Source organism: Macrotis lagotis, chromosome 1 (genome assembly GCF_037893015.1).
Source record: "Macrotis lagotis isolate mMagLag1 chromosome 1, bilby.v1.9.chrom.fasta, whole genome shotgun sequence".
NCBI lineage: Eukaryota > Metazoa > Chordata > Mammalia > Peramelemorphia > Peramelidae > Macrotis > Macrotis lagotis.
The window spans coordinates 457526986-457550761 of NC_133658.1; the positions used below are offsets into that span (position 1 = coordinate 457526986).

Below are 23776 nucleotides of genomic sequence, written 5' to 3' on the forward strand. Positions count from 1 at the left end.
GAACTCTCTATTTGCTTTTTTTCCCCCTTCAAAAAAATCTACTGGGAAAACTAGAAACAATTCTAGCAGAAATTAGGCTTAGATCAATCTCTATACAATATTCTAAAATAAATTCAAAATAGATGTGACTTTAGTATTAAAGATCACACAACAAAAAAAAATCAAAAGAGAAGTAGATCTTATATACCTTCTCCAGTTATGGGTAGGAGATAAATTCTTTTTTTTAGGTTTTTTTTTTAGGAAATAAATTCTTAATCAAATAATTGATAGAAGCAATTACAAAAGATTAAGTAGCTAACTTTTATTACTTGAAACTTCATGAAACCAAAGCGCTGATAGGAAGAAAAATAGATGGAGGAGGGGGGAAATTTTTATATCAAATTTCTTAGATAAGGGTTTAGTTTTCATGATTATATATAGAAACAACAGATACATATGAATCCAAAAGCCATTCCTTACTAATTATGAACAAAGAGTTTTCGAATTGCACATTTTTAACAACTTCATGAAAGAATGCTCCAAATAACTAATAAGAGAAAGGCAAATCAAAACAATTCTGAGCTTTAACCTTATAACCTCCAAATTGAAAAATGAAGATAATAATTAATATTGGAAGGGTTGTGGGGAGATAGAAAAACTAGTGTATTGTTGGTGGCTCTGTGAATCAGTACAAACATTTCTGGAAAGCAATTTGGAATTATGCAAATAAAGTGACTAAAATACCCAGATCCTTTTGACCCAGAGTTTTTAATACTAGGCTTTAAATCCAACAAGGTCAATAAAAAGAAGAAAGGTGTTAGCAAAGAACTAAAAACGAAATATGATACCCATCGACTGTTCAATGGCAAAGCACATTGTGATACATGAATATAATGGAATATTACTGTATGAACAACAATGACTAACAGAGAAACCTGGCAAAATTTACATAATCTAATGCAAAGTGAAGTTAAGAACACAAAATGAAGTTAGACAAGAACACAAAACACATAATTATTACAATGCAAAGGAAAGAACCACCACAAAATAATCAAAAATGAATGATACCCTAGCCTTTGCAACAATAGTAAGTCCACAAGTGTGGTACATTGCAAACATTTTCAGACTTTTTTTGATATACTGATAGACTTTAAAGATTGCTTTCCTCTTATTTTTCTTTTCAAAAAGTCTTTGTTAATGGACTCCCTCTTGGAGAGGAGGTCAGGGAGGAATATGAGGAGAAATTCTGGTGATATAAAAACAAGACAACAAAAAATTATTTTTAAAATTTAAAATTCTAATTTTTAAATTTTAAAAGGAAAGATAATAAGTTCTCTTTTAGATTTATTGAATTTGAGATGCTCAAGAGACATTCATTGTGAAATATCCAAAAGGCAGTGAATGACTTAGAACTCTATTAAGACTGTATATACACACACACAGATTTAGGAATTGTTTATGTGGAGATACCCCCAGAACTCATAAGGTATACACAAGAAAGTATGGAGAAAAAAGAGAACCTTAGGATATACTCACATTTGGGAAGCATGACCTATATGATGATCAAATAAGTTAAGGAAACAGAGCAAAAGTCAGACAGGTAAAAAAGAGAAACAAGAAAGAACAAAGTCATGAAAACCTGAAGTGGACTTTAGAAAAAAGTGTCAAATGACTGCAATAAAGTCAAGAAGGTTGAAGGGTAAGAAAAAGTCATTAAATTTGACAATTAAGAATAGAAAGTGACAGAAGTATGGTTGAGACCAGACTCTAGAATGCAGAGAAATTAGAAAATAGTGATAGGTGGTAATGTAGGGGTGAAGTTTTTAATTTCTTTTTTTTCTTCTAGAGACCTGAGGATGTTTGGAGACAGAAGGGAAAGAACCAGTGAAAAGACAAAGACTGAACATTGGAGAAAGAATAATGATCAGGACATCTGCTAAAGATGAGAGGGAAAGAGGCTGGAGAATGCCTGTAAGTTTGGCTTTGTCTAAGAGAAGGGCATCTCTTCATCAGAAACTGGAGTAAAGGAAGAGATAGTGGAGGATGATGCCAAATAGGCTTGAGATGAAGATTAAAAGAGGAAGTTCACAGCCAATCCTTGGTCTTTCAATTACTCCTTACTATCTTTTTTCATTAAAGCTAAATGTATTCTCTAAGCCTTAACATGCAGCCTCCACTATAATTTCCTTCCAAAAAAATCACAACCAATCAATCCTTTTATTTTTTGTTGACTGACTCTATCTTACTTTGCTTGGTGGTTGTTCCTAAACTTCTTAGTCCTTCAAATCGTAATCTCCCAAATTCCCTAAAATTGTGCAGATGTCACCTTCTCCTTTACCAAGAACTCAAAAATGTTTCTGTATCTTCTCCAGTCCTCTTCTCCTTTACTCCTATCTCTGAGGAATAGCCAGCTTTTCTTTTGGTCAAGGTCAATTATTCTCTGATAGCCACAATCCTATCACATAGTGTTTTCTTCAGGAGCTTGTTCCTGAATCACTCCTTTTCTCCTCTCTCATCTTCAGTCTTTTTTTTTTAATCTATTGTCTCCTTTCTCCTGGTCTACGAACATGCTCAGGTTTCCCTAAATTTAAAAATAAAATTAAAAAACCCTTCCCTTTACCATGTCATCCCCTCAAGCTATCATCCTATAGCACTTCCTTTCACAGCTAAATTCTCTGCCTCTACTTCTGTATTCCCCCACTTATTTTTTATTTTTGCAAAGCAATGGGGTTGTTATGTGGCTTGCCCAAGGCCACACAGCTAGGTTATTATTAAGTGTCTGAGGCTGGATTTGAACTCAGGCAATTCTGACTCCAGGACCAGTGCCCTATCCACTGCACCACCTAGCTGCCCTCCCCCACTTATTTTTAAAACTTTTATAGTCTGGCTTCTGATCTCATCCCATCCCTGACTGAAACTGTTTCTCAAAAGTTGTCAGAGACCTTTTTAATAGCTATCTCCCATGTTTGTTTCACAGTCCTCATTCTCCCTTTTGATACTGTTGTCCACCTAGTGTTCCCTCCCCTGGATTCTTTGATATTATCCTTACTTGATTCTGCCACCTATCTAAATATTCTCTCTCCCTTAATAACTATATGGATTCAAGTACAACCTCTGTATTATTCAAAAAATGCTATTCTATCTAAATCCTCCCAGATGTCCCTTAGGACATCTCAAACTATCTTCTCCCCCAGAGCTACCCTCATCCTAACTTCCCAAATTACACTGAGAGCATCCATCCCTGTCTTCTCATGACCAAATTCCTAAGCTTGGAATCATTGTCTTTATTCTCTTTTAATGGCTCATTTCTTAACGACTGCCAAATCATATCCAGTCCATCCACCCTCTTCTCTATTTATATAGCCATTGATCTTGTTCAGACTCTCCTTGCCTCTTTTCACTTAGGTTACCCTTGCAGGACATTCTGAAGGCGCTACTTCCAACCTAGCATCCACATAGCTGATAAAATATTCTATTTCAACCACTTGTCAATTTCTTGTTCAAAAACCATCAATAGTGCCTTCCAGATTTCACAAGCCAGCTCCTTCCCTTCCAGGCCTTTCCATTCCTCCTCTTCAAGCATTCTAGGCTGAAGTGGATCCCTAGCTGTCCAATACATTCTTACATAGACTGTTCCCATGCCTGCCATGGGTCCCTTCCTTATCTCTGCTCCTTTGATGCAGGAAATTTGTTACTTATTGTTCAAGGTAGTCAGATAGCACAGGAGATAGAGCTTTGGTGCTGGAGTAAAGAAAACCTGAATTCAAATGCAGCCACTCCCACTTGCGAACTGTGTGGTCTTGGGGAAGTCAGTTGGCTTCAGGTTCCTTGACTATAAAATGGGGATAATAAGAGCAGCTCCCTCTCAGTGTTGTGATTAGGAGACTATAATTGTAAAGAGCTCAGCACATAGTAGGTGCTTTAAGACATATTTATTCCCTTTCCCTCCCTTGCCTCAAAATGCCTTAGAGAATGCTTCTCTAGGGGAATCTTCTATTCTCCAAGTTTGCTTTGCATAGAGTAGGTGATGAATAAGATCACAAGATTCAGATTTGGAAGAAACCTTGGATAAATGCCTATATAAATGAATTGAAATCAGTCAGATGAAACATAAAATCAGACCTACCTGACAGGCAGGGGCAGTCCCCCACCTCAAGCATTGGACTTTTACTGCAAGAAGGATCTGGTCTATGCTGGGGTGGGGGGGGTGATAGCACATGCTATACCAGGGCTCTGCTGCAGTTGGGAAAAATTAGCCTTGCTTGCATATAATTGGCACATGCCCACACAGACCCATGCCTATTCTCAGGCAATTTGCACATTAAAATGTCATTCACTGCTCCCCTATAGGCTGTTATGTCTCTATTTTTCTCATGTTTTTCTTGGCTCCCTATCACCCTCCCACCATCTCTGGCCCACCACAAGTTATAGAGAAGAAAAAGAAGAGGCTAGATGTAGGGGAAGGTGGGTGGTGGAGGGAACAACTTAGGGGAAGGGCGGCCTCTGAAGGCTGAGCTCCCCCACCTCCAATCCCTTCTCCCCAGCTTCCCATCACTAAACACTGAAGGACCTCTCAGCATTGTGCTACAGAGGTCTCTCATACAGAACTGCAAGAACAGTGGCAATCACTGCATAACAAAGGTACTCATGTCTCAGCTTGAACCATGACAAGCTACCTGGAAAACACATCTCCTGGTGGAGGTCTGGAGTTCAATAAGAATGTGGAGGAAGAAACCAGCACAAACTATGACTAAGACTAGGAAAATCAAAGTGGGGACTTGGGCGAAGAACAAGTCATAGCTGTGGGATTGGGGGGGAATCCAAACATTTGATTTTGAAGTCAAAAGTTCCAGATTTGAACTCCAGCTCCTTCACGTTACATCTGTGACCTTTGGCAAGGTCATCTTATCCAGCTCCATTACTTACCTCACAGGGCTGTGGCAAAGATCAAATGAAGGTAAAGGAAGATGCTTTGTCATCCTGAAAGCACTACGTAAAAAATGAACTGTTATTATAGAATACTCCTGCATGCTTTCTCCCCATCATTGCCACAGAGAGAATTTAGTTTTCTCTCTCACAATGACTTTGGGAGAGTTGTTTGGTATTTTTTTTTAACCATAAACTCCTTGGGAGTCCAGAGCTTCAGATATTAAATGACTAATAGTTAACATTTATATACCACCTTAAGGTTTAGAAAATGCTCTACAGTGAAAAGAGCATTGGCCTTAGGGTCAAAGGACTGTGTTCAAATCCCAACTCTGATGTTTACTACCTATAGTGACTTGAGCAAGTCACACAACTTCCCTGGGCCTCAGTTTCCTCATCTATGATATGAGCTTTAGAGCTATGGTGTCATTATCTCATTTGATCCTCAAACAACCCTATGAGGTAGGTACTAATATTTTCCTTCATTTCATAGATGAGGAAATAAAGAGGTTAAGGGACTGGTCCAGTCACAGAGCTGGGAAGTGTTTGAGAAGGAATTAGAACCCAAGTCTTCCCAATTCCCAAGTCCACCATTACTAGTCCACTGACTCCCCATGACCATGAACATAAATGGAAAGATACCTGGATTTAAGTCAACAGACTTGATCTGACTCTCAGGAGCACTAAGTTTGAGAGTTTGGACAAGTCATTTCCCCTGAGGGCCTGCTTTTCTGTCAGTAAAATGGGGAAAGGGAGAGTGTACTAAATCTACAAGTGAAAGCCAGATCACATTCCAGGCACAGAAACAGGTAGACCTAACTAAGCTTTGTGATCACGAAGAGGTCAACATCTCTAAGACTCAGTTTTCTCTTCTGTTATAAGGGGATGATACCATCAGATAAGAGTGTTGATGTTAAGGCTCAGATGAGATCGAAGTCATGCCAAGTGCTATGTAAACCTGAGCACAGGGGCCTCTGGCCTCTAGTCAAAGGTTAAGGCTCAGAAAATATCTTCCTTTCTCACTCCCCTCCCATCCCACCCCCCCACCCTCTAACATTCTGTCACCAGGAAGAATTACCCATCAATGTGTTAAACTCCTCTCTTATTTCTAAATTTTCTTGAGGGTACCCAATTCCCAGAGAAGCTTGATGAGTACTGAATGACCAGGAGACTTCTGGCTTTCTTCAGGACCAGGCTCAACCTCCCCTTTCAGATATTCTCTGGTCTCTGGTAGAATGAGATCCGCTCTGAGCCATGATCTCTTTCCTGGGGTAACCCTAAAGGAAAGAACTCTAGACTGAGAATCAAGATCAGAGTCCTAGTACAGGCCTAGCATTGACTAAATGAGTGACTTTGAGCAAGTTTCTTTGTCTGTAAAATATGGAAGATGGGTGATCTCTCAAGTCCCTCAAAGAGATGAGACTGACTGCCTTCCTAGCTCTTCTCTCTGGCTGGAAAATGTTCCATTTTTTAAATAAAGAACTGCCTGCCCATCCTAAGGGGCCACCTTAAAGTTCTCTTGCTGCTTTTGTGCCCCTTAAGGCTCTCCTCTCCTTCCCTTAAACTCCTACCTATCTTGGAAACACTTAATTTATGGGCACCTAGAGATCATCAAGGCCAAACCCCTCATCTACAGATGAGGGAACAAACCCAAGGAGATTGACCTTCTCAAGATTGAGCAATAATAGAGCCAGAAACTGGGTTCTCTGAACCTATAGTCAGTAGCCCATTCAACTGGTACACAAGAATATGCAAAGTATAGGCTATTTAATTATTTCTTCTGTGTGTCTTACCCTTCTTCCACATATCAATCCCCCCCCCCCCCAGTTCCTCCATCTTCACTCCAAGCAATAAGGAACAGAACTCAGACTAGACAAGTGTTCCATATGGTCTTGCTGAACGCATGAATGTTTGATAGGATTAATACTGGCCTCTGAACTATGAAGAGTTTTTGGGCCTGATAAAAAATCCACACTTCCTATTTCTCTTCATTCTTCAGGGAAAATGACCTGTTCTAGTCCTAGCTACAGTCCTGGGACTGGGGAGATTTCAGTCCCAGGACACTGCAAGGAGGAAGTCAGACACACCTCTGATGGCTTCTTCTCTTTTTGTCTGGGCCAGCTGGGCTTGTTGGTAGGTATCTTGGAACATCTTGAATTGGAGGTGATGTGACCTAGAAAGAATGAATAGGGAAGGTTATCCACAGAGAAACTCCCCAACACAGAGACCTGGCAAGTTTCAGAGGGCCCCATACCACCTGGAAGAGCAAATCATCAGCCCTAGACAAAGAGAAGCCTATAATTCCAACAGTAACAACCTTAGCTACACACTGACCTTTTGTGAATAAACTAAATAGAGTGCATGTTAAAGTTGTCTAAAAATTAAAGTTTAAACCAAGTTAAATAGCAATTTATTTCCGTGGAATAATAAAGACTAGTTTTGGGAAAGCCAAAAGAGCAGTAACTAAACCAAAAGGTCTAAGTAAGCTGTTGAAAACTCTGAACTTTCTTGAGAATAAGTAGACACCACAAAGACCAAGAGTCATAGGATGTTGGATAGAGATCAATCGGCATTAAATTCTGGTATGTTTCTCTAATCTATAAAGTTAAGACTTAGGAAACATTAATCTATATCCCATGCCTATATATCCCTCTACCAATTTCAGTTGTTACTGAGGACAACTAGAGATCCAAGAAACTTGAGGTCCTCTATGCTGCTCTCAGCTCTCTCCATGACTGTTTGAAGGACCTTTCTCCTGTTCTATGCCTCAGAGTTTTCATCTATAAAATGGAAATATTGTCACTCCCCTTTCCCTATCCCATTGTCCTTTTGAGCTTCAGAAGGATCAGGTTAAAACCTGGTCACAGTTCCCAAATATGGACTAGGAGGTATAACTTCAGCACCACATATAGACATTGGAGGACTTGTTAGGTTTAACTACATGTGTCCACCTTAATGCAAACAATCACCATGTTCCTAAAATGTCATCACACATTGGAAATGTATAACTTGGCTATGAGGTTCCTTTTAAGGTCATACTAGGAACCCAGACATCTATGGAAGAAAAAGGGTTTTGAGAGAAGAGATACTTAGGATATAATCTATTTCTAGCTCTTCAACCTCTGAAAACAGTATGTGGGAACTTTTATAACCTCTCCATTCAGAAATTTCTTATCTTCCTATAATCCACTTAGAAGTAATAAAAAGAATAATCATAAGTTTCCACTTAGTTTCTTTTAACCAAGTTCCTACCAAAGGGCAAAAAACTCCTACCTACTCTAACAATACTTCCTTCTACTAAGTAAAGTCATCAAAAAAAGGTCAAAGTTTTGTTTACAATTGTAACCAATTACTGTAGTAGGAGGGAAAAGTTTTTCTTCATTCGTTTGAATATCAAAGTCTACTGAGATAAAGGTCTGGAGGCCTCAGAGGATCACAGGCTTAGACTAAATTTTCCATTTTAGGAAAGAGAATTTGGCTTTTCTCCAAAGGGGCAAATACAATTCAAAAAGCCCAGAGCTAAAAGTCCCCTAATCAATAGAATAACTAGAAAGGCCTAACTTCACACAGTAGGGGGAGAGGCTAGGGCAGTCTCCTCCTTCCAGGCAAGTGGCCACAACTGCACGGGAGCTCAGTTGGTCCAATGTCTGAGGGGAAGAACAGGCACCAACACAGATAAAGCCTAGCTTGACTCCCACACACTTAAATGCATGCTACCCTTCCCTCAATTTTTCATTAGCCAGCTAGACTGGTTCACTACTACCCATCTTATCCTGTTCTCTTGTACCTCTTGTAGGTAACTGCTCATACCTGAAAAACACTCCAGTGGAAAATGATGTCTGTGTATCATCAAATTTTCCTCTATGTGTGTATGGGTGTGTGTGTGTGTGTTATCTTTTTTGTGTTAATATTAAGGCTTCAAGGGCAGGGATTAGGTTTCATCTTTGTGTATCCAATATGCAACCAGCCTCAGCTTCCATGGATTCAATTATCATCTATCTCTCTGTTGCTGATTCTCAAATCTACTTATCCCTGTGCTGTCTCCTATCCAGATCTCCAGTCTCTCCTCCACTCAGCTGTCCAAAGGAACTTTCTAAAGCACAGGTCTGACCATGTCATCTCCCCACCATTCCCTCAGTAAACTCCAGGTATCTGTAGCTTTTCTAGGGTCAAATTAAAAAAAAAAATTATGTTTGGCATTTAAAGTTTTATAGAGCCTGCCTCTTCTTTGACTCTCAACTTGTCCAGTTGTTGACTAGCTGGCTGATCTGAGTTTACCTAGATCAAGAAAGAAAGAGCATAAACAGAGATGGGAAGGAGAGGAGGAGGAAGATGGTTAACTGGAAAAGAAAGTGAGAGCTGGAGGGGTATTCTTTCCTGAGGTAGAAGGATTTTCTTCAATTGATGCCTCCAGTTTACATACACAACTTTGTTTATTTACTATGCTCCAAAGCCTTCCTCTATCCAAACTTCAGTGAGTGGTAAATCTCCCTAGTAGTCTGTGGTAAAGACCCCAAGTAGTTTGTGAGCTTTACACTAAGATGAATGGTATTGTGAAAAGAGTTCAGCCTTAGAAATCAAAATCCCTAGTGGGTTCTAGTCCTCCCTCAAAGGCTTCAGATTGACCCTGGACAAATAACTTAACTTTCAGCCCCTTTTATCACCTACAAAGGTGAGGATATTGAGCCCTGCCTATAGAACAATTCCTTTAGGTCTCATTTTACAGAGGCCTAAGAGGGAAAAAAAGCTACTGGGCCCAGGCTACAGGCTAGAATGCAGGTGGCTGAACTCCACTGTCAAGAACTTGGTAAATCAGGAGATAGTCCACAAGGATGAGACTTTTTTTAATGGTCTTTCAAAAAATTTTTAAAAATTTTTTTATTTAAGGTTATGCAGTTAAGTGACTTGCCCAAAGTCACAGAGCTAGGCAATTAGAGACCGAATCTGAACTCAGGCCCTCCTGATTCCGGGGGGGCCGCTAGGTGGCACAGTGAATAGAGCACCGGCCTTGGAGTCAGGAGTACCTGGGTTCAAATCTGACCTCAGACACTTAATAATTACCTAGCCTTGGGCCTTGGGCAAACCACTTAACACCATTTGCCTTGCAAAAACCTTAAAAAAATAAAAACCCCACTGCCTTGAAAAAAAAAAACCTAAAAAAAAGTCTATGCTCAAAAAAAACCCAGATTATTGTTATCATGTGATTTTTAAGAGATTTCCAATCACTACTTTAGACTAGTTACAGGGTTCTTCCTTGGCAGCTGATACTCCAGCACAATACCAAAATACTTTCTTTTTAACATGAAACCACTGGTAGGAAAAACTCTGCTTCTGTTCTGTGATAGCTTGACCCAGCCTCAGTTCTCTTCTGTGAGAGGAAGGGGATGTGTTCCCTTTCATTAGTGATAGTAGGTATCTAAAAGAGGAACCTTATGGAGTCTTTGCGCTGTAGGAATTGTATCAACTATTCAGTCTCTAACTTGGTCAAGACATCTCTGTTTCTGGGGTGCAGATACTTAAGTTTTCTCCCCAGATCAGCATAATTCAACCTCCAGAGTCTTTCCTGTTTTTCTCTCTCCCCCTCTCCAAGGCGCTCATCTTTCCCCCTACAAACCTTGTATTTTATATCTCTCTATGTATACTCATCCCTTTCCCCCATGGAATGTAAGGTCTTTGAGCAGAGAGGCTTTTCTATTTTTGTCTATTCTCCAGTGCCTAATAAATGCTTGATTTTTCCCTCACTTTGTCCCTCTCCCCCCCGCCCCATGTCCCTCCCCAAACCCCTCTCCTGGAAACCTAGACAGCAGGTTCTATTTGGTGTGTTGCCAGGTTCTGCCCAGACTCAAACATGGGCACCAGGACATCCTGGGTACAGAGTCCAGTGGTTGCTGTCATTTCAACTTCTTGAAAGACCCGAAGTCCAGGGACAATTGACTGCAAAGTGACCAACTAGGGCAGCTCCACACCCCACCTCCCAGAAAAGTCATTATTCAACACCTTCCCCATGGGAGGTTGAATAGCTTAGTTATCATGTTCAAAGCCTTGAATTAAAGGTCTTACTGTCAGTGGTGTCAGAGTTATCACTGCTGATGGAGTATTTTCGCCTCTTTTCTTCCATCTGTAACAAAAAGAAATTGAACATTACACTTATTGTTCAGGAAACTCATTACGGAAGCAAATCACTGTTATCTCTGGGTATCAGCACACCACCCAAACACTCATCCTCAGGCATTCAAAAGGAAGCAGAATGTACCACTCCCCCTCCCCCTCCCAAGAGAGAAGAGGGGAGGCTTGGGCCTTAATTCTGAAGTCAAAAGCTCAAGCAGATCCAGGCCTCTCCCACCCTCATTTCCCTCCCCATAGGGAATTTTGCTCCAGCTGGAATATCTGCTAAGGATGGAGAGAGGTCTGGTACCAGGAGCCAGTGCAGCAGAAGAGATAGGGGAGAGAAGGTTCGGCAACTCCTTTCAGCATGTGGAGCCGGGTCCTCTTAGGCAGAACAGGAAGTCACCTGTGGTCTTTGGAAACGTTCTGAACCATTCAGTCCACCAGCTGTTGTACTGGGGGAAGAAAAGCAGCAGCAGCTTCCAGGTTTAGTCTCACACCTTTAGAAAGGTACCTGGCCACTTCTCCCAGCAAGGCAAGCAAAAGGAAGGACAGCTGCAAACTAGGGGAGTAAGAAGGGAAGCTCGCTTTAAAAGCCCCTTTTATCTTGGGAAAGGAAGGGAATTATTTACATTACAAAGGTATCTTTTCCTCTAGGTTCATTCATTCATTAACATGTGTGAAGATCCAGGAAGGAATCCAGAGTGGAATTCCAGCCCTGGGAAAGGAAATAATTATAACAGCTAGAATTATTTTTGTGCTTTAAAGTTTTCAAAGAGCTTCAATTGAGCTTCATAACATTAAGATAAAAATCAAGCCCATTTTATCGATGAGGAAGAGCCTAGAAAGGTAAAAACTTGCCCAAGTTCTTACAGTAAGCATCTACAACAGGAATCCAATTCAGGTCTTCCAGATTCTAAGCCCAGGCCTCAATCCAGAAAGCCACCTTCCAAACAAGTCTTCCAATTTCAAGAATCTGCTCCAAGAAAGCTAGCCTCATGATTAATTCTGAACCAAGGGGAGTGATTTAGAGATTTAGAAGATTCTTGTCCAAGTGCACAGCCTCTGAGGTCTTTTCCAACTATAATATTCTGGGATATTGTGAACAATGGAGGTGCTATTCATTCATTCAAGAAATGTTACTACTACAACTTACAGAGTCCTGTGCTAACAAAGCACAAAGATTCAATGAAAACCAGATCAATGGTTTCAATAAGCTGATACAGGTAAAGGGATATAACAAATTCACAACAATAATGATCCACCCCAGGGAAAAAGTGAATGAAGAATTATCCAGATTACATAATATGCAATGGGACAGAGAAACTTCATACAGCAGCACCCCAGTATGTGTATCTTGAACAATTATTGCAAAAGAACAATGAGTTAGGCATAGGATTTAATAGGAAGAAGGAAGCCAGGAAGGATACCTTTGGGGAAATCACAAAATTCTTTTGGGAATCCCAAATAAAAATCCATCTTTTTAACGTCAATATCCACTAATGGCATTGTATGACAGTGGTACATGAAACACTACTATCTCATAAGAACTGAAAATGAAATCACCCAGAGGACAATTAAAAGGCCCATGGTGGATATGAATAGCAAAATATCACAAACAGAATTACTTATGAAAAGTTAGGGGTGTTATCAGAAAGAAAAAAAAAGAGTGAAATAGGTACGATTGTCACAAGGTAAGAGGGAGAAATAATTTCTGTCTGCTCCCAATTACTATCCTCTCATATCTTCTTTTTTTTTAGTTTTTTTTTTTTTTTTTTTTGCAAGGCAATGGGGTTTAGCGGCTTGCCCAAGGCCTCACAGCTAGGCAGTTATTAAGTGTGTGAGGCTGAATTTGAACTCAGGGACTCCTGACTCCAAGGCCAGTGCTCTATCTACTGCACCACCTAGCCGCCCCTCATATCTTCTTAATGTCAAGAAAAACCAAAGGAGGATCCCTGTACATTGGGATTTACAACTGGTGGGAGGATGTAGGCAAGAGATGCATGAAAGAGACAGGTATCGATGGATTATGATCTGCATTTTGGAAGGAAAGATTCAGATTTCATCCATCTAATATTTAATCTATATTATAGGAGACTGGGGCACAAGAGAGTACAAAAAGAAAACAGAGGGAAGTGTGCAGATGTTCTCAATGCATGAAATCTGAGGCATGTCTCCCTATCCTCCCTGTGATTCAAGTGAGTACCTGAGAGATGAAGAGTCAAATATTGGCTCAAGAGGGCAGACAATACTGACTGGGGCCTTCTGACCTAATGTCAAAGAGCACAAGAATTTAACCATGAAACTAATACAACCAGAAAATACTTCATTAAGAAAATGACTTCTTCATAGACAGCCAAGTAACCAAGGAAATAAATAGGATATCTGGAAATCTGCAGCAAGGTGTGTAAATATGACTACATAAAGTCATTTCTGCTTCTGAATCAGTCCCTGTTGCTGTTTGCTTTTCTGTACATTAGAAGGTGGGAAGAATGAGTTCAAAGCTAGTTAAAAGGCAGATAAAGAAGGAAAACACAGGCAGACTTGCCATAAACAGACTAAGCCTTTCCTGGTACCTCTGGTGACTTGAGTGGGTAGCAGAGCAGCCAAGCTGAGCCCCAGGAGCTAGACACAATCATAAGGCAAAGGAATGACTAAAACACTAGAGGACGACTAAGATTCTTATTCCAGCAAGTACATGGTCCAAGAGAAATTTGGAGTGTGTTGTTTGTCTTTCTGCCAGTATTAAGTGGCAGCTACAAGTGCCTAAACAGGTCTCTGTCACAGAAAGGACAGCAGTAAGACACGTCTCCTCTGCCATCTAAAAAGGGGAGATGCGGGAGGCAAGTTGAGACAAGATATGAAGAGGTTGAAGTTAAATGAGCAAGATCCCAGAAAGAAAAGAATGAATAAATGAATTGAGTGAATGAATGAATAAAAGGAAAGAAAAGTGCTAACCATGTCCCGGTCACAATGCAAAGCACCAGGATACAATCCTCAAAAGACTTGTCAGATTCCACAAGATGCTTCCATTTTAATAAAGAGAGATGACATAAATGGGGAGCCATTCAGAGAAAGGCATTTTGGTCTGGAAAGACCTATGAATGGTAAATGGGACCACAAAGCTGGCAAGTGACAAGCACTTTATAGGAACAGCCACAAAGAAGATTTATACTCCAACAACCAGTGCCAGAGGTGGGAAGGTATAAACAACTGGCAGATCAGACATTGGGAAGACTGAAGGAATGGGGGGTGATCTGGGGCAAACTGGAGAGAGTGAAGTCTCACCAATGAAAATGGTAGTGATTCCATGGCTGGAGATTCAAAGCAGCTACAGGGTGCTGTTCTGAATATCTGAAGCTAAGTGAGGGTTCTCTGTAAAGGTGAGGAACTGGGCCTTCATGGAGGAGGTGGTTTCTTCTTCTTTAGAGAACGCTCTGGCCCTTCAGGTGCTATTAGGAAAGAGGAGAGCAATAGTGGTGAAAGATGAGTCACTATCAAGTGGTTGCTGCACACTGTTACATAAACAAGAGGGAGATTATTGTCTTCTAGGAACCTGTATCCAGAACACAAGAAAACACCTTCGAGGACTTGTCAAACCTATCTATTGCTGGAGACTCATGTGAGAGTAAGTGATGTCACCAGAAGTAATCTAGAAAGCATTGCTAAGGATGATGAACTGCTGGTAAAGAAACTAAAGTATGTAGGATTTTTTGTTTTGTTTTGTTTTGCCTTGTTTGGTAGCATTATTAAGAGAGATAGTGTCTGGGCAGCTAGGTGGCACACTGGATAGAGCACCGGCCTGGGAGTCAGGAGGACCTGAGTTCAAACCTTATCTCAGACACTTAATACTTACCTACTGGTGTGATCATGGGCAAGTCACTTAATCCTACAGCCTTGCAAAAACAAAAAGAGATAGAGATAGTGTGGTATAATGGATAGAGCTAGCTTTGAAGCCAGGAAAAACCTAAGTTTCACCTCTGGGCAAGTCACTTTTCTCTTTAATCCTAATTTTAGCTCCCTAAGACTATAAAAAATAGAGAAGACACAGGCCTAAACTGGTAGAATCAGTTTCCTCTCCCCAGAATTTGGAGTAACAGTGAAATCACAGGTGCAGTCCCTATTCCTATCCCTACTAATGACTGAAATTAGGGGCTTGAGAAAAGAACATTTGAAAAGTGAACAATTGGCTAAGAATATGGAATCTCAGAATAGATGGACACGTACCTAAGAAGAGATAGTAAAAAACAAAACAAAAAAACCATGTGCCTGGTTTTGTAAATCTCATCAAGAGAGCTTTAAACCGAAAAGGAGAGGAAGGGGGGAAAAACTCTCACATAAAACTGATAAATTGGCACACAGCATGGGAGTGGAACAGTAATTAATGGGAGAGGATAACACAAGGCAATAAAGTCAAATGCCTCAGATAGATATCTATATACAAAAGTTAAAAAATAAGGGTAATAAACAGGTTTGAGTAGAGATCCTAATGCAATGAAGAAAATTTCACCTCCTAAGCACCTTAAAAATATCTCAAAAGACTAAATCATATGTCAATTCACTTCTCAGTTTCTCACAATCTGATTTCTAACCTACCACTAGACTGAATTTGTTCTCCCCAAGGCTACCAAAAATCTCTTAATCGTTAATCCCATCTTTTCTTAATATTCATCTTACTCAACTCTCCAGCTATTAACACAGTGCCCCCTTCCTAAATATTTTCTCATCCTTTTGTTTTATCCTCACTGGTTTCTCTTGGTTCTCTCCTCCTTTTTGATCATTCCTTTTACTTCTCAAACCCCCAAGCATGTGGTATCTGCCCAAGGTTCTGTCCTGAGCCCTTTTCTCTCTAGATAGTATCTATGCTGATGACTATTAAATGTATTTATTCTGCCCTAATTCTCCCCTGAACTCTAGTCCTGTATCGCCAGCATTTAACAGACAGCTCAAACTGCCTCCCCGTACCACACCCCTCCCTTCCAAATTTCCCCATTTAGTTGAAGGCACTATTCTCCCACTAGGTATCTAAGTTACAAGGTCAGACATTCTTAACTCCCCTCTCCCCCACTGCCCAAATTCAATTAGTTGCCAAGTCTTATCAGTCTGCCTCTCCAAGTTCTTGCATCCATTTGTCCTTCCCTTTCTACTGGCTCCTTCCTCCTCCACTGAAACCAACCTTAAAAACCTCTCATTTGATCCTGACACTATTAGCTATTAGCTATCATCCCATCCCTCTCTAATTCTCTGCTGGGTTCCTAATTCCTCTCCTCTCACTCAGATCCAAACCTCAATGATCTGACTTCCAGTCTAATCTTTCATGTGAAACTTCCCTCTCCAAAAAGGATTCACATTGCCTTAATTGCTCAATGAAACACCCTTTTCTCAAGCCTGACCGTTCTTGGTCTTGCTCTAGCATCTGATGGTTAATTCCCCTCTCTTTCTGGATCTCTGCTCTTTATGCTTGTTCTCTAAAGGGGTTTCTAACTTCCTCTCAATAACCTTTGCCTATTGTTCTTTGTGTCATGTTCATTCACCATGGATGTCCTCCCTCCCAGTTTTCATGAGTTCATTTATCGTCCCTTTACAGATGATTCCTAGACACCTATCTCCAATTCAAGTCTTTCTTCTGAGCCAGTCACTTGCTTCTAAATGCCTCAAATCATCTGAGCCTGGAAGTCCCATGGGCATCTAAAACTCTACCTTCCCAAAGATGAATTCATCATCTTTGCCCACAAACCCCTGCACCCTTCTGGGCTCTTCCCCTAGTCACTTCGAAATATCAGCCTCGACATCAGCCTCAACTCCTCACTCTCACTCTGACTGCTTGTTGTCTTGGGGAGAGTGAGGAAGAAGAGGGAGGAAGGGAGGAAATTTTCAAAAATGAATGCTGAAAACTACCTCTCCATGTAACTGGGGGCAAAAAAAAATACTATTAAAGTATAAAAGAAGTTTGTTGATTCATCCTCATACACTTCAGTCCAGGTCTTCACTAGCCACCACTTGTTTGGATTATTTCAGTAACAACCTAAAATAAATACCCTTCTAAGTAATCTGCTTCTAGCTCAGTCTTGCTCCTCTTCGATAGATTCTTTCCTCATCTAACAAAACAATCTTCTTAAGCTCTGACCATGATACTCCACTCTTTGATCTTCAGTGGCTCCCTATTACCTCCAAGATAAAGTAGAAATGCCTCAGCCTGGGAACCCTCTTCATTCTGTCTCCAATCTATCCTTCTAGACACATATTCTTTTTACATATTTTAGATTCAGTCAAACTAGCCTCTTATTTATTACCTTTATTCAGTGTTCCATGATCTTTCTCTTTGCCTTTTGTACAAGGAGGCTCCATGCCTGGAATGCCTCCTTTCTAACCTCCACCTCAGTTCCCTCAAAGCTCAGCTCTGAGGTCACCTCTCAAAGCAAGTTTTTCTTCATATTCTCCCAGCCCAAGTGATCTGTCCCTCTCCTGGAATTGCTTGTATTTAATTATTTGTCTATACTGTATCCCAAGACAGTGTGAAAATCAAGGCAAAGACTAGTCCATTTTATATTGAACAAGTGTTAGTCTGAATTGACCGTAGACAGTAGAAGCTTTGCTGCCTTCAGTTAAGAGCAAGTCTCCAGGTAAAGAGAATAAGACTCCTGGAACTGGCAGATCTAATTGTTGGTGCTATGTCTATCTTAGAAAGACTGAGGAGTGCTGCAGAAATGGTGATAAGCCAACTCTCAGTTTTTACCCCCCAGTAAACTGAATGATGGCATTTACATCCATTAGTCAAGATGCTTGACTTTTATTCCTGGAAAAACCCCAGACTTTATTTTATAAGCCAGTTTGTGACCACTTAGAAAATGAAGCAAGGATCACTTGAGTGCCAGTTCATATCAGACTGACTTTATTTCCTTTTATGAAAAGGTTGTTAGAATGGTAGAGAGGCTTAGTAAGGCTTAAGTTAATAGCAAGCTAGCCTAGCTGACTCTGTAACCCTAGGCAAGACACTCCAGCAACTCTCTTAGATGATATGGATGCACAGAAGCTGAAGATACATGCATTGGAAGAAGGAATTTTCTATCTTCGGAGTTTCTTATATAACTAAAGTTATGGTCTAGTCCCTAACCTACCAGATGAGTAATGGGGATGAGGGGGTCATGAAATACTTAGTATCATAAAATTTCTTCAAGGAATTTGACCAAGATGCCCTTGTTTATAAATGAGATGGAAAGATGTTAGCTAGGTTAAAGACAGGTGGGTTTAGAATTAACTGGATGAATGGAAAGAGTAGTCACCTGTACATCTCCAGTGAAACACTCTAATCCGCCTGGCCTGATAAAATACTAGGCAACATTTTTTTTTTTAAATCAATAACAGCATTTTTTTTTGTTAGTTGAAACAAAGCTGAAAGCACTAACAATGATGTTGGATAAAGGAATCAGGACCCACAAATATCTCAATAGGCTAGAATGATAGACAAAATCTTATTAAATGAAATTTAACTAAGATAAAAGTGAAGTTCTCTGCACAAGTACATAAAGAAAACAGTATGGCTAGACAAGAATTCTTATGAAAAAAAATCTGGGGATTTTAGTTCAATATGCAATAGTTTGACACAGAAGTCAACAAAGTTAATATAATCCTTGGCTTGGTAAGCAAACAGCTGCCCACCTAAGATCACACTTAAAATACCCTACTCAGTTTGGGGCTTATTTGAGAAAGTTTATCAATCATCTGATTCAAGAAAGGGGACAAGGGCTGAGGAGGTAAATCCAGAAAAGCCAAGGAACTTGACATTAAGCAATTTAGGAAGAAATCTGAAGGAACTAGGGATATTTAGCCTGGAGAAGAAAAGTCATTAGGCACATATGATAAGCTATAGTCAAATATATGAGGGGTTGTAATTTGCCTGGGTGGGAGGGCAGAACACGGGCAGAAGAATAGGTGTGTTAGAGAAGTAAAGTTTTGCAGAAACCTAAAGGAAAAACTTCTAACAATTGGAGCTGGTCCAGAATAGAATGGGCTGAGTCAGTGAGCTGAACTTTACTGGGGATCTGCAAGCAGAAGTTGCATGACCTTCTCAAGGATGATATACTGGAGGATTCCTATTCATGTATGGGATGGTATCTCAAGCTCCCTGACAACTCTCAGATTCTGGGATTCTAAGTTCCTAAAATTTTTACTTAGTTATAAGACTTTCAACCCAGAGCTTTAACCTAAATTCTACTTTGTACCTAAATCCACGTCCCTAAGGCTTCTCTTACTCTGTCCTCAGGGGAGGCTCTATCTTCTGAAAAATGACCTTTCAGGTACTCCAAGCTGGTTATTACATCATCTGTATACGCCTGTCCCAATTTACACAGTACCTAACCTGGCTTCTACCTTCCAGCAGAGAAACCACTGGATATTTCTGAAGTACTTGGGGAAACATTCAAGAGTACATGTGTTATCCAAATGAAGGCGATTAAACAGAGTATATTTTGTGGTGGCTTAATTAAAATAATTACTAGGCTTTGCAGAAAAGATGGCTTGCCTTTTTACCGGTGTGTTTTCCCTTTGAACAGTTTTCCAAATATCTCTCCAACTTTTTCACAACCTAAGGGCTCATTCTATCTATAGTCACAGAAACAGTCCATCACTTGAGGCAGCCCAGAATCATTTTCCTCCCTTCCAGGCATCCAAATCTACTCCCCAGTACAGTGAAGCCACTTGAGAGCAATGACTAGGAAGGACAGGAGGTGGAGGAGTGGGATATCTCCATCTTCAGTGCCTTGGTAAAACGTTCAGCCCAAAGCAGGTGATAAATAAATGTCTGTGATTTTGAATTGAAGGATTAGCTACTAATAATTTCTATCAGACTGAAGTATGGGGAAATTGTTGTGCTCCCTTCTCCCCCTCCCCCAGCACATTTTCACTTTAGTCTAAGGAATAAGCTCTAGACTTGGACATAATATATAGTAGAGAAATAATAAAGGATTAAAGGATGTTTCTAAAATCTAGTTCTGTTATTATGCTACCAAAGTGTGTCCTTGGACAAACTCCTTTTCTCCACTAAGTTCCTTCCTGTTGAGAGAGAGGGTTGGAATAAAAAATATCAAAGATTGCTTAAGAAAATCCTGAAGGAAGGGTTTTTGAACTTTCAGAAATCATTACCTCTTGGGAAAAGCTCCAAAATAATTACTAGAATCACCAACAAAAAAAAGCCATGACAGAGTCATGTGGTCTCTGAAAAAAACTATGTGACAACGAAACTATTTCTTTGCTGGAAAAACTTTAATTATTAGAGAGTGGATTCTTCTATTATGCCTACATTTTGCCTCCCCATGATCTCAATCTGCTATTAAGCCCTTTGGAGCTACACATAATCCTTTTTCCACATAATCCTTCAGATGAAAGAAGAGTGCTGTCCTGTGTTCCCCTCAAATCTTTTCTCCCCTAAAATGGAATTCCCAGTTCCTCCAACTGCTTTTTTTCTGATTAGGTTACAATTCTTCACTGATAGGTTCTTCGGAACAGCTCAAGTTGTCTGGTGGGTTATGTTTGTCAATATTCCTCTAACAAGGTGGTGCAACTGGAATCCTGTTCTACATCTAATACCAATATGGCAAAGTCTACCTACATCTATATAGGTAGGCTGTGCATCATCCCTCGATCTCAGGGATCCTGACAGCTTCAAAACTGAGAGTTCCAGGAGGGGCTAATGGGTGGACAGAATTTCTTCACCTGGGAGCTGTCTAGATAAGGAAATCACAGGTCCTATCCCTATCTCTATCAATCTATATTTAGCTAGAGTGGCTATTTCATCGTTGTCTTTTTATCACCAGCAGAGTGCCTGGTATATGGTAGCATTTAATAAATGATTGTTGATAGATTTCATTAGATTTAAATGCACACTCATGCACAATTATGTGGAGATGGAAATAAATATTTCTGCCCACTGGACTTTATGAATCCTTCAAAGTGAAAAACACAAAAGCACACTTCTCTAAGGTGTGATCCTGTCCTGATGCAAGAGCCTTCCTTTTACTAAAACACAGGAAACAAAGCTCTGTGTTGCCTGGCCCAAGTACGTGAACTTGTTTATGATACTGTCTCACCCTTCCTTCTCAGAACTTCACTTTTCTCCATTCTCCATCTTTAGGAGGAAGTTGAACTTGATTTCTGGAGCATGGAAATATTCCTGGATCTCAAGTCTGAGCCTTACAACTCACTAATATTCAAAACGCAGGTAATTCTGGGTCCCCTTGAGCCTCAGTTTACCCATCTATAAAATGGAAGAGTCTGAATGATATCCTCTAATTGGACAATGATGATCCTATGCCCTTTTCAATTCTGTTGATGTGTGTTTTCTCTGCCAGCCCTTCATTCCAGGGTATCCACATTTCTACCTGGGCTCATGGCACCTGTCATCACTTCTACCTGAAGTTCTGGACTGTCCTCTGCATCACATGGCTAGTTATCACTTCTACAGGATCTTAGGGTGGTCTCTCTCTACCCTCAGTGATTCAGGATGGGCTCTCACTGCCTGGTCCATGAGAATGGGCCACAGCAGGGATAGGAGGAACAGGACTGACTCTCTCATGGTTTACATGGGCTTCACCACATTTCTGGAGCAGGCTCCCAAATATTTTCTATTTGGTTTTATTTGGTCAAGTTCTTGGCTAGTTATCAACGTCAACTAAGTAACAGGGCTACAATTTGGGGGTAGATGTTCTCTTGGCATGGAGCAGTCATGGCCACCAAGGGCTGCCCATCTTAGCTGGAGCCCCTTTTGTGGACTTCGGCTGTTTCTGAAATGTTTACAGAGCCATCAGCTTCCCAGTTCCAGGCCCCTTTGAAAGGCCTTTCCCCAAATAAACTCAAAAACCCAGCCACAAGCATACCCAAGAACACCCTCCAGTAGACTGGGCTAAACTGTAGGCTTTTCAGACCTTTAGGCTGTGGTTGCTGCTCCCCTCCCTGAACACATGAAAATGACCCCAAATTCAAGCTTCCCTCTTGTTCCTTCCCATGGGAAAGGGTGGGGGGACAGATGCCTTCCATGAAACTTGGGAGTAATGTCTGCCTTTCTTTTTAAAAATAAAGCCATTTGAGGAGATAATTTACAATTCCAGACACAATCTTTTTAAAAGAAACAAAACTCTCTCTGACCATGCCAGGAAAGACTGAATAAGATGTTAATACAATTTAATGCTATTTCGATGGGGCAAACCTGTTCTTGGGAGCCCTTTGTGATAGGAAGGATGGAATTACGCAGAAAATGAGACCTGTATATTCTTAAAACACTTTATGATGGGGGTCAGAGACCCCAATCTTTCGTATACCTCATTAACTCTAATATCTTCCTGGAGACAATAATTGTGGTTTGGAAAACAGCTTAGTAAACATTTAACAATGTCTCTGAAGATCTCTTGGTCCTGCTTCTACACTTTGAGGCTCTGCTGAAGATTCTCCCAGTTCTAACCTTCTCCCCTCTTCCCCCCACCCAACTCAGTCACAGAGGCTAGGAAATAGTCCTCCTTTTCTATTTCCTATCATACATCCAGATAGGAATGCATGCGCAAGGTAAGCTATAGTTTTCCAGTCAAAAGGAGGGAAAAGGGGCAGCTATGTGGATAGAGCACTGGCCCTGGAGTCAGGAGTACCTGAGTTCAAATCAGACTTCAGACAATAATTACCTAGCTGTGTGGCCTTGGGCAAGCCACTTAACCCCATTTGCCTTGCAAAAACTAAAAAGAAAAAAAAAAGAGGAAAAAGTGGGAGGCCATAATATATCTCTCCCAAATCTCGAGTACTACAGATCAGCCCTGAGCCCAATTCAGCAGGGCTTTCCATCACTCTTGGAGTAAGGCCAGGATGGAGTTCTTTGGCTTTCTGACACTATGCTCTGAAGCCAACAAGCAAATTTTATGGCTCAAAGCCCAAATTCCCATTTAAGTAAAGTCTTCCTCAACTAAGGGCTCTTCTACTGATCTCTGCTCCACAGTGTCATGTGGGTTTCAGAGGTAAATGGGGACCACCTGGCAGTTTCACCAACTCAGTTTGTTTGAGGAGACTTCAGAGATCATTGAGTTCAATCCCAGACCTGAACAGAATTTCCTCTCCAATATCCCCAATAAACAGGGGTGGGGGTGGGTGAGGAGGGTGTCATGGAATCTCATGTGAAGACCTCTGGTGAGGTGTTACTCATTCCATTTCACTTTTGAATGACTAATAGGAAAAGTCTCTTCATACTGATACCTCAATTCCATTCCATATACTGATGATTTCCAAAACTACTTAAGTCAAATTTAACCTATCTCCTGACCTTCCACCTCACATTTCCAACTGACATCTTAAATTCATCAAGTCCAAAACTAAACTCATTATTTTCCTCCTCAAACCCTCTCCTCTTTCTGAGTTCTTCATTACTATCAAGGGTACCACCATCCTCCCAATCATCCAGATTCATAACCTAGAGGTCACCCTTAACTCCTCACTCTATCTTACCCCCATAGCCAATCTGTTGTCAAGTCCTATTATTTTTACCTTTAGGCCCCCTTCTCTCCTGCTACAGTACTACCACTCTGCTTCAACCATTCATCAACCCATGCCTCCTGCATTATCACAGCCTGCTGGTTATTCCCATGACTCAAGTCATTCTTCACTAAGGTGTCACACTGATATTCCTAAAGCTCGGGTCTGACCAGGTCACACCCCCTTCCAGTGGTTCCCGTCTTCTTTTACCTTCTACCCCATCATGAATTCTGCAATCTCCTACCCAGTCTCCTTGCCAATC

The 23776-nt window shown here is 40.6% G+C and overlaps 1 protein-coding gene across 13 annotated transcripts in view; it reads right to left on the minus strand.

Moving 5' to 3' along the window:
• The window catches only part of JADE2 (jade family PHD finger 2), a 185340-nt gene that overhangs the window by 153932 nt on the left and 7632 nt on the right, over positions 1–23776 (minus strand). For 6 of the 13 annotated variants that reach the window (XM_074213542.1, XM_074213544.1, XM_074213543.1 and 3 more), the window contains exons 2-3: positions 10966–11023; positions 6993–7078 (exon numbers count right to left, since the gene is read on the minus strand). In XM_074213542.1, coding sequence (XP_074069643.1) covers positions 6993–7078; positions 10966–11023 — 144 coding nt within the window. The other 7 variants (XM_074213539.1, XM_074213550.1, XM_074213537.1 and 4 more) reach the window with 3 other exon arrangements.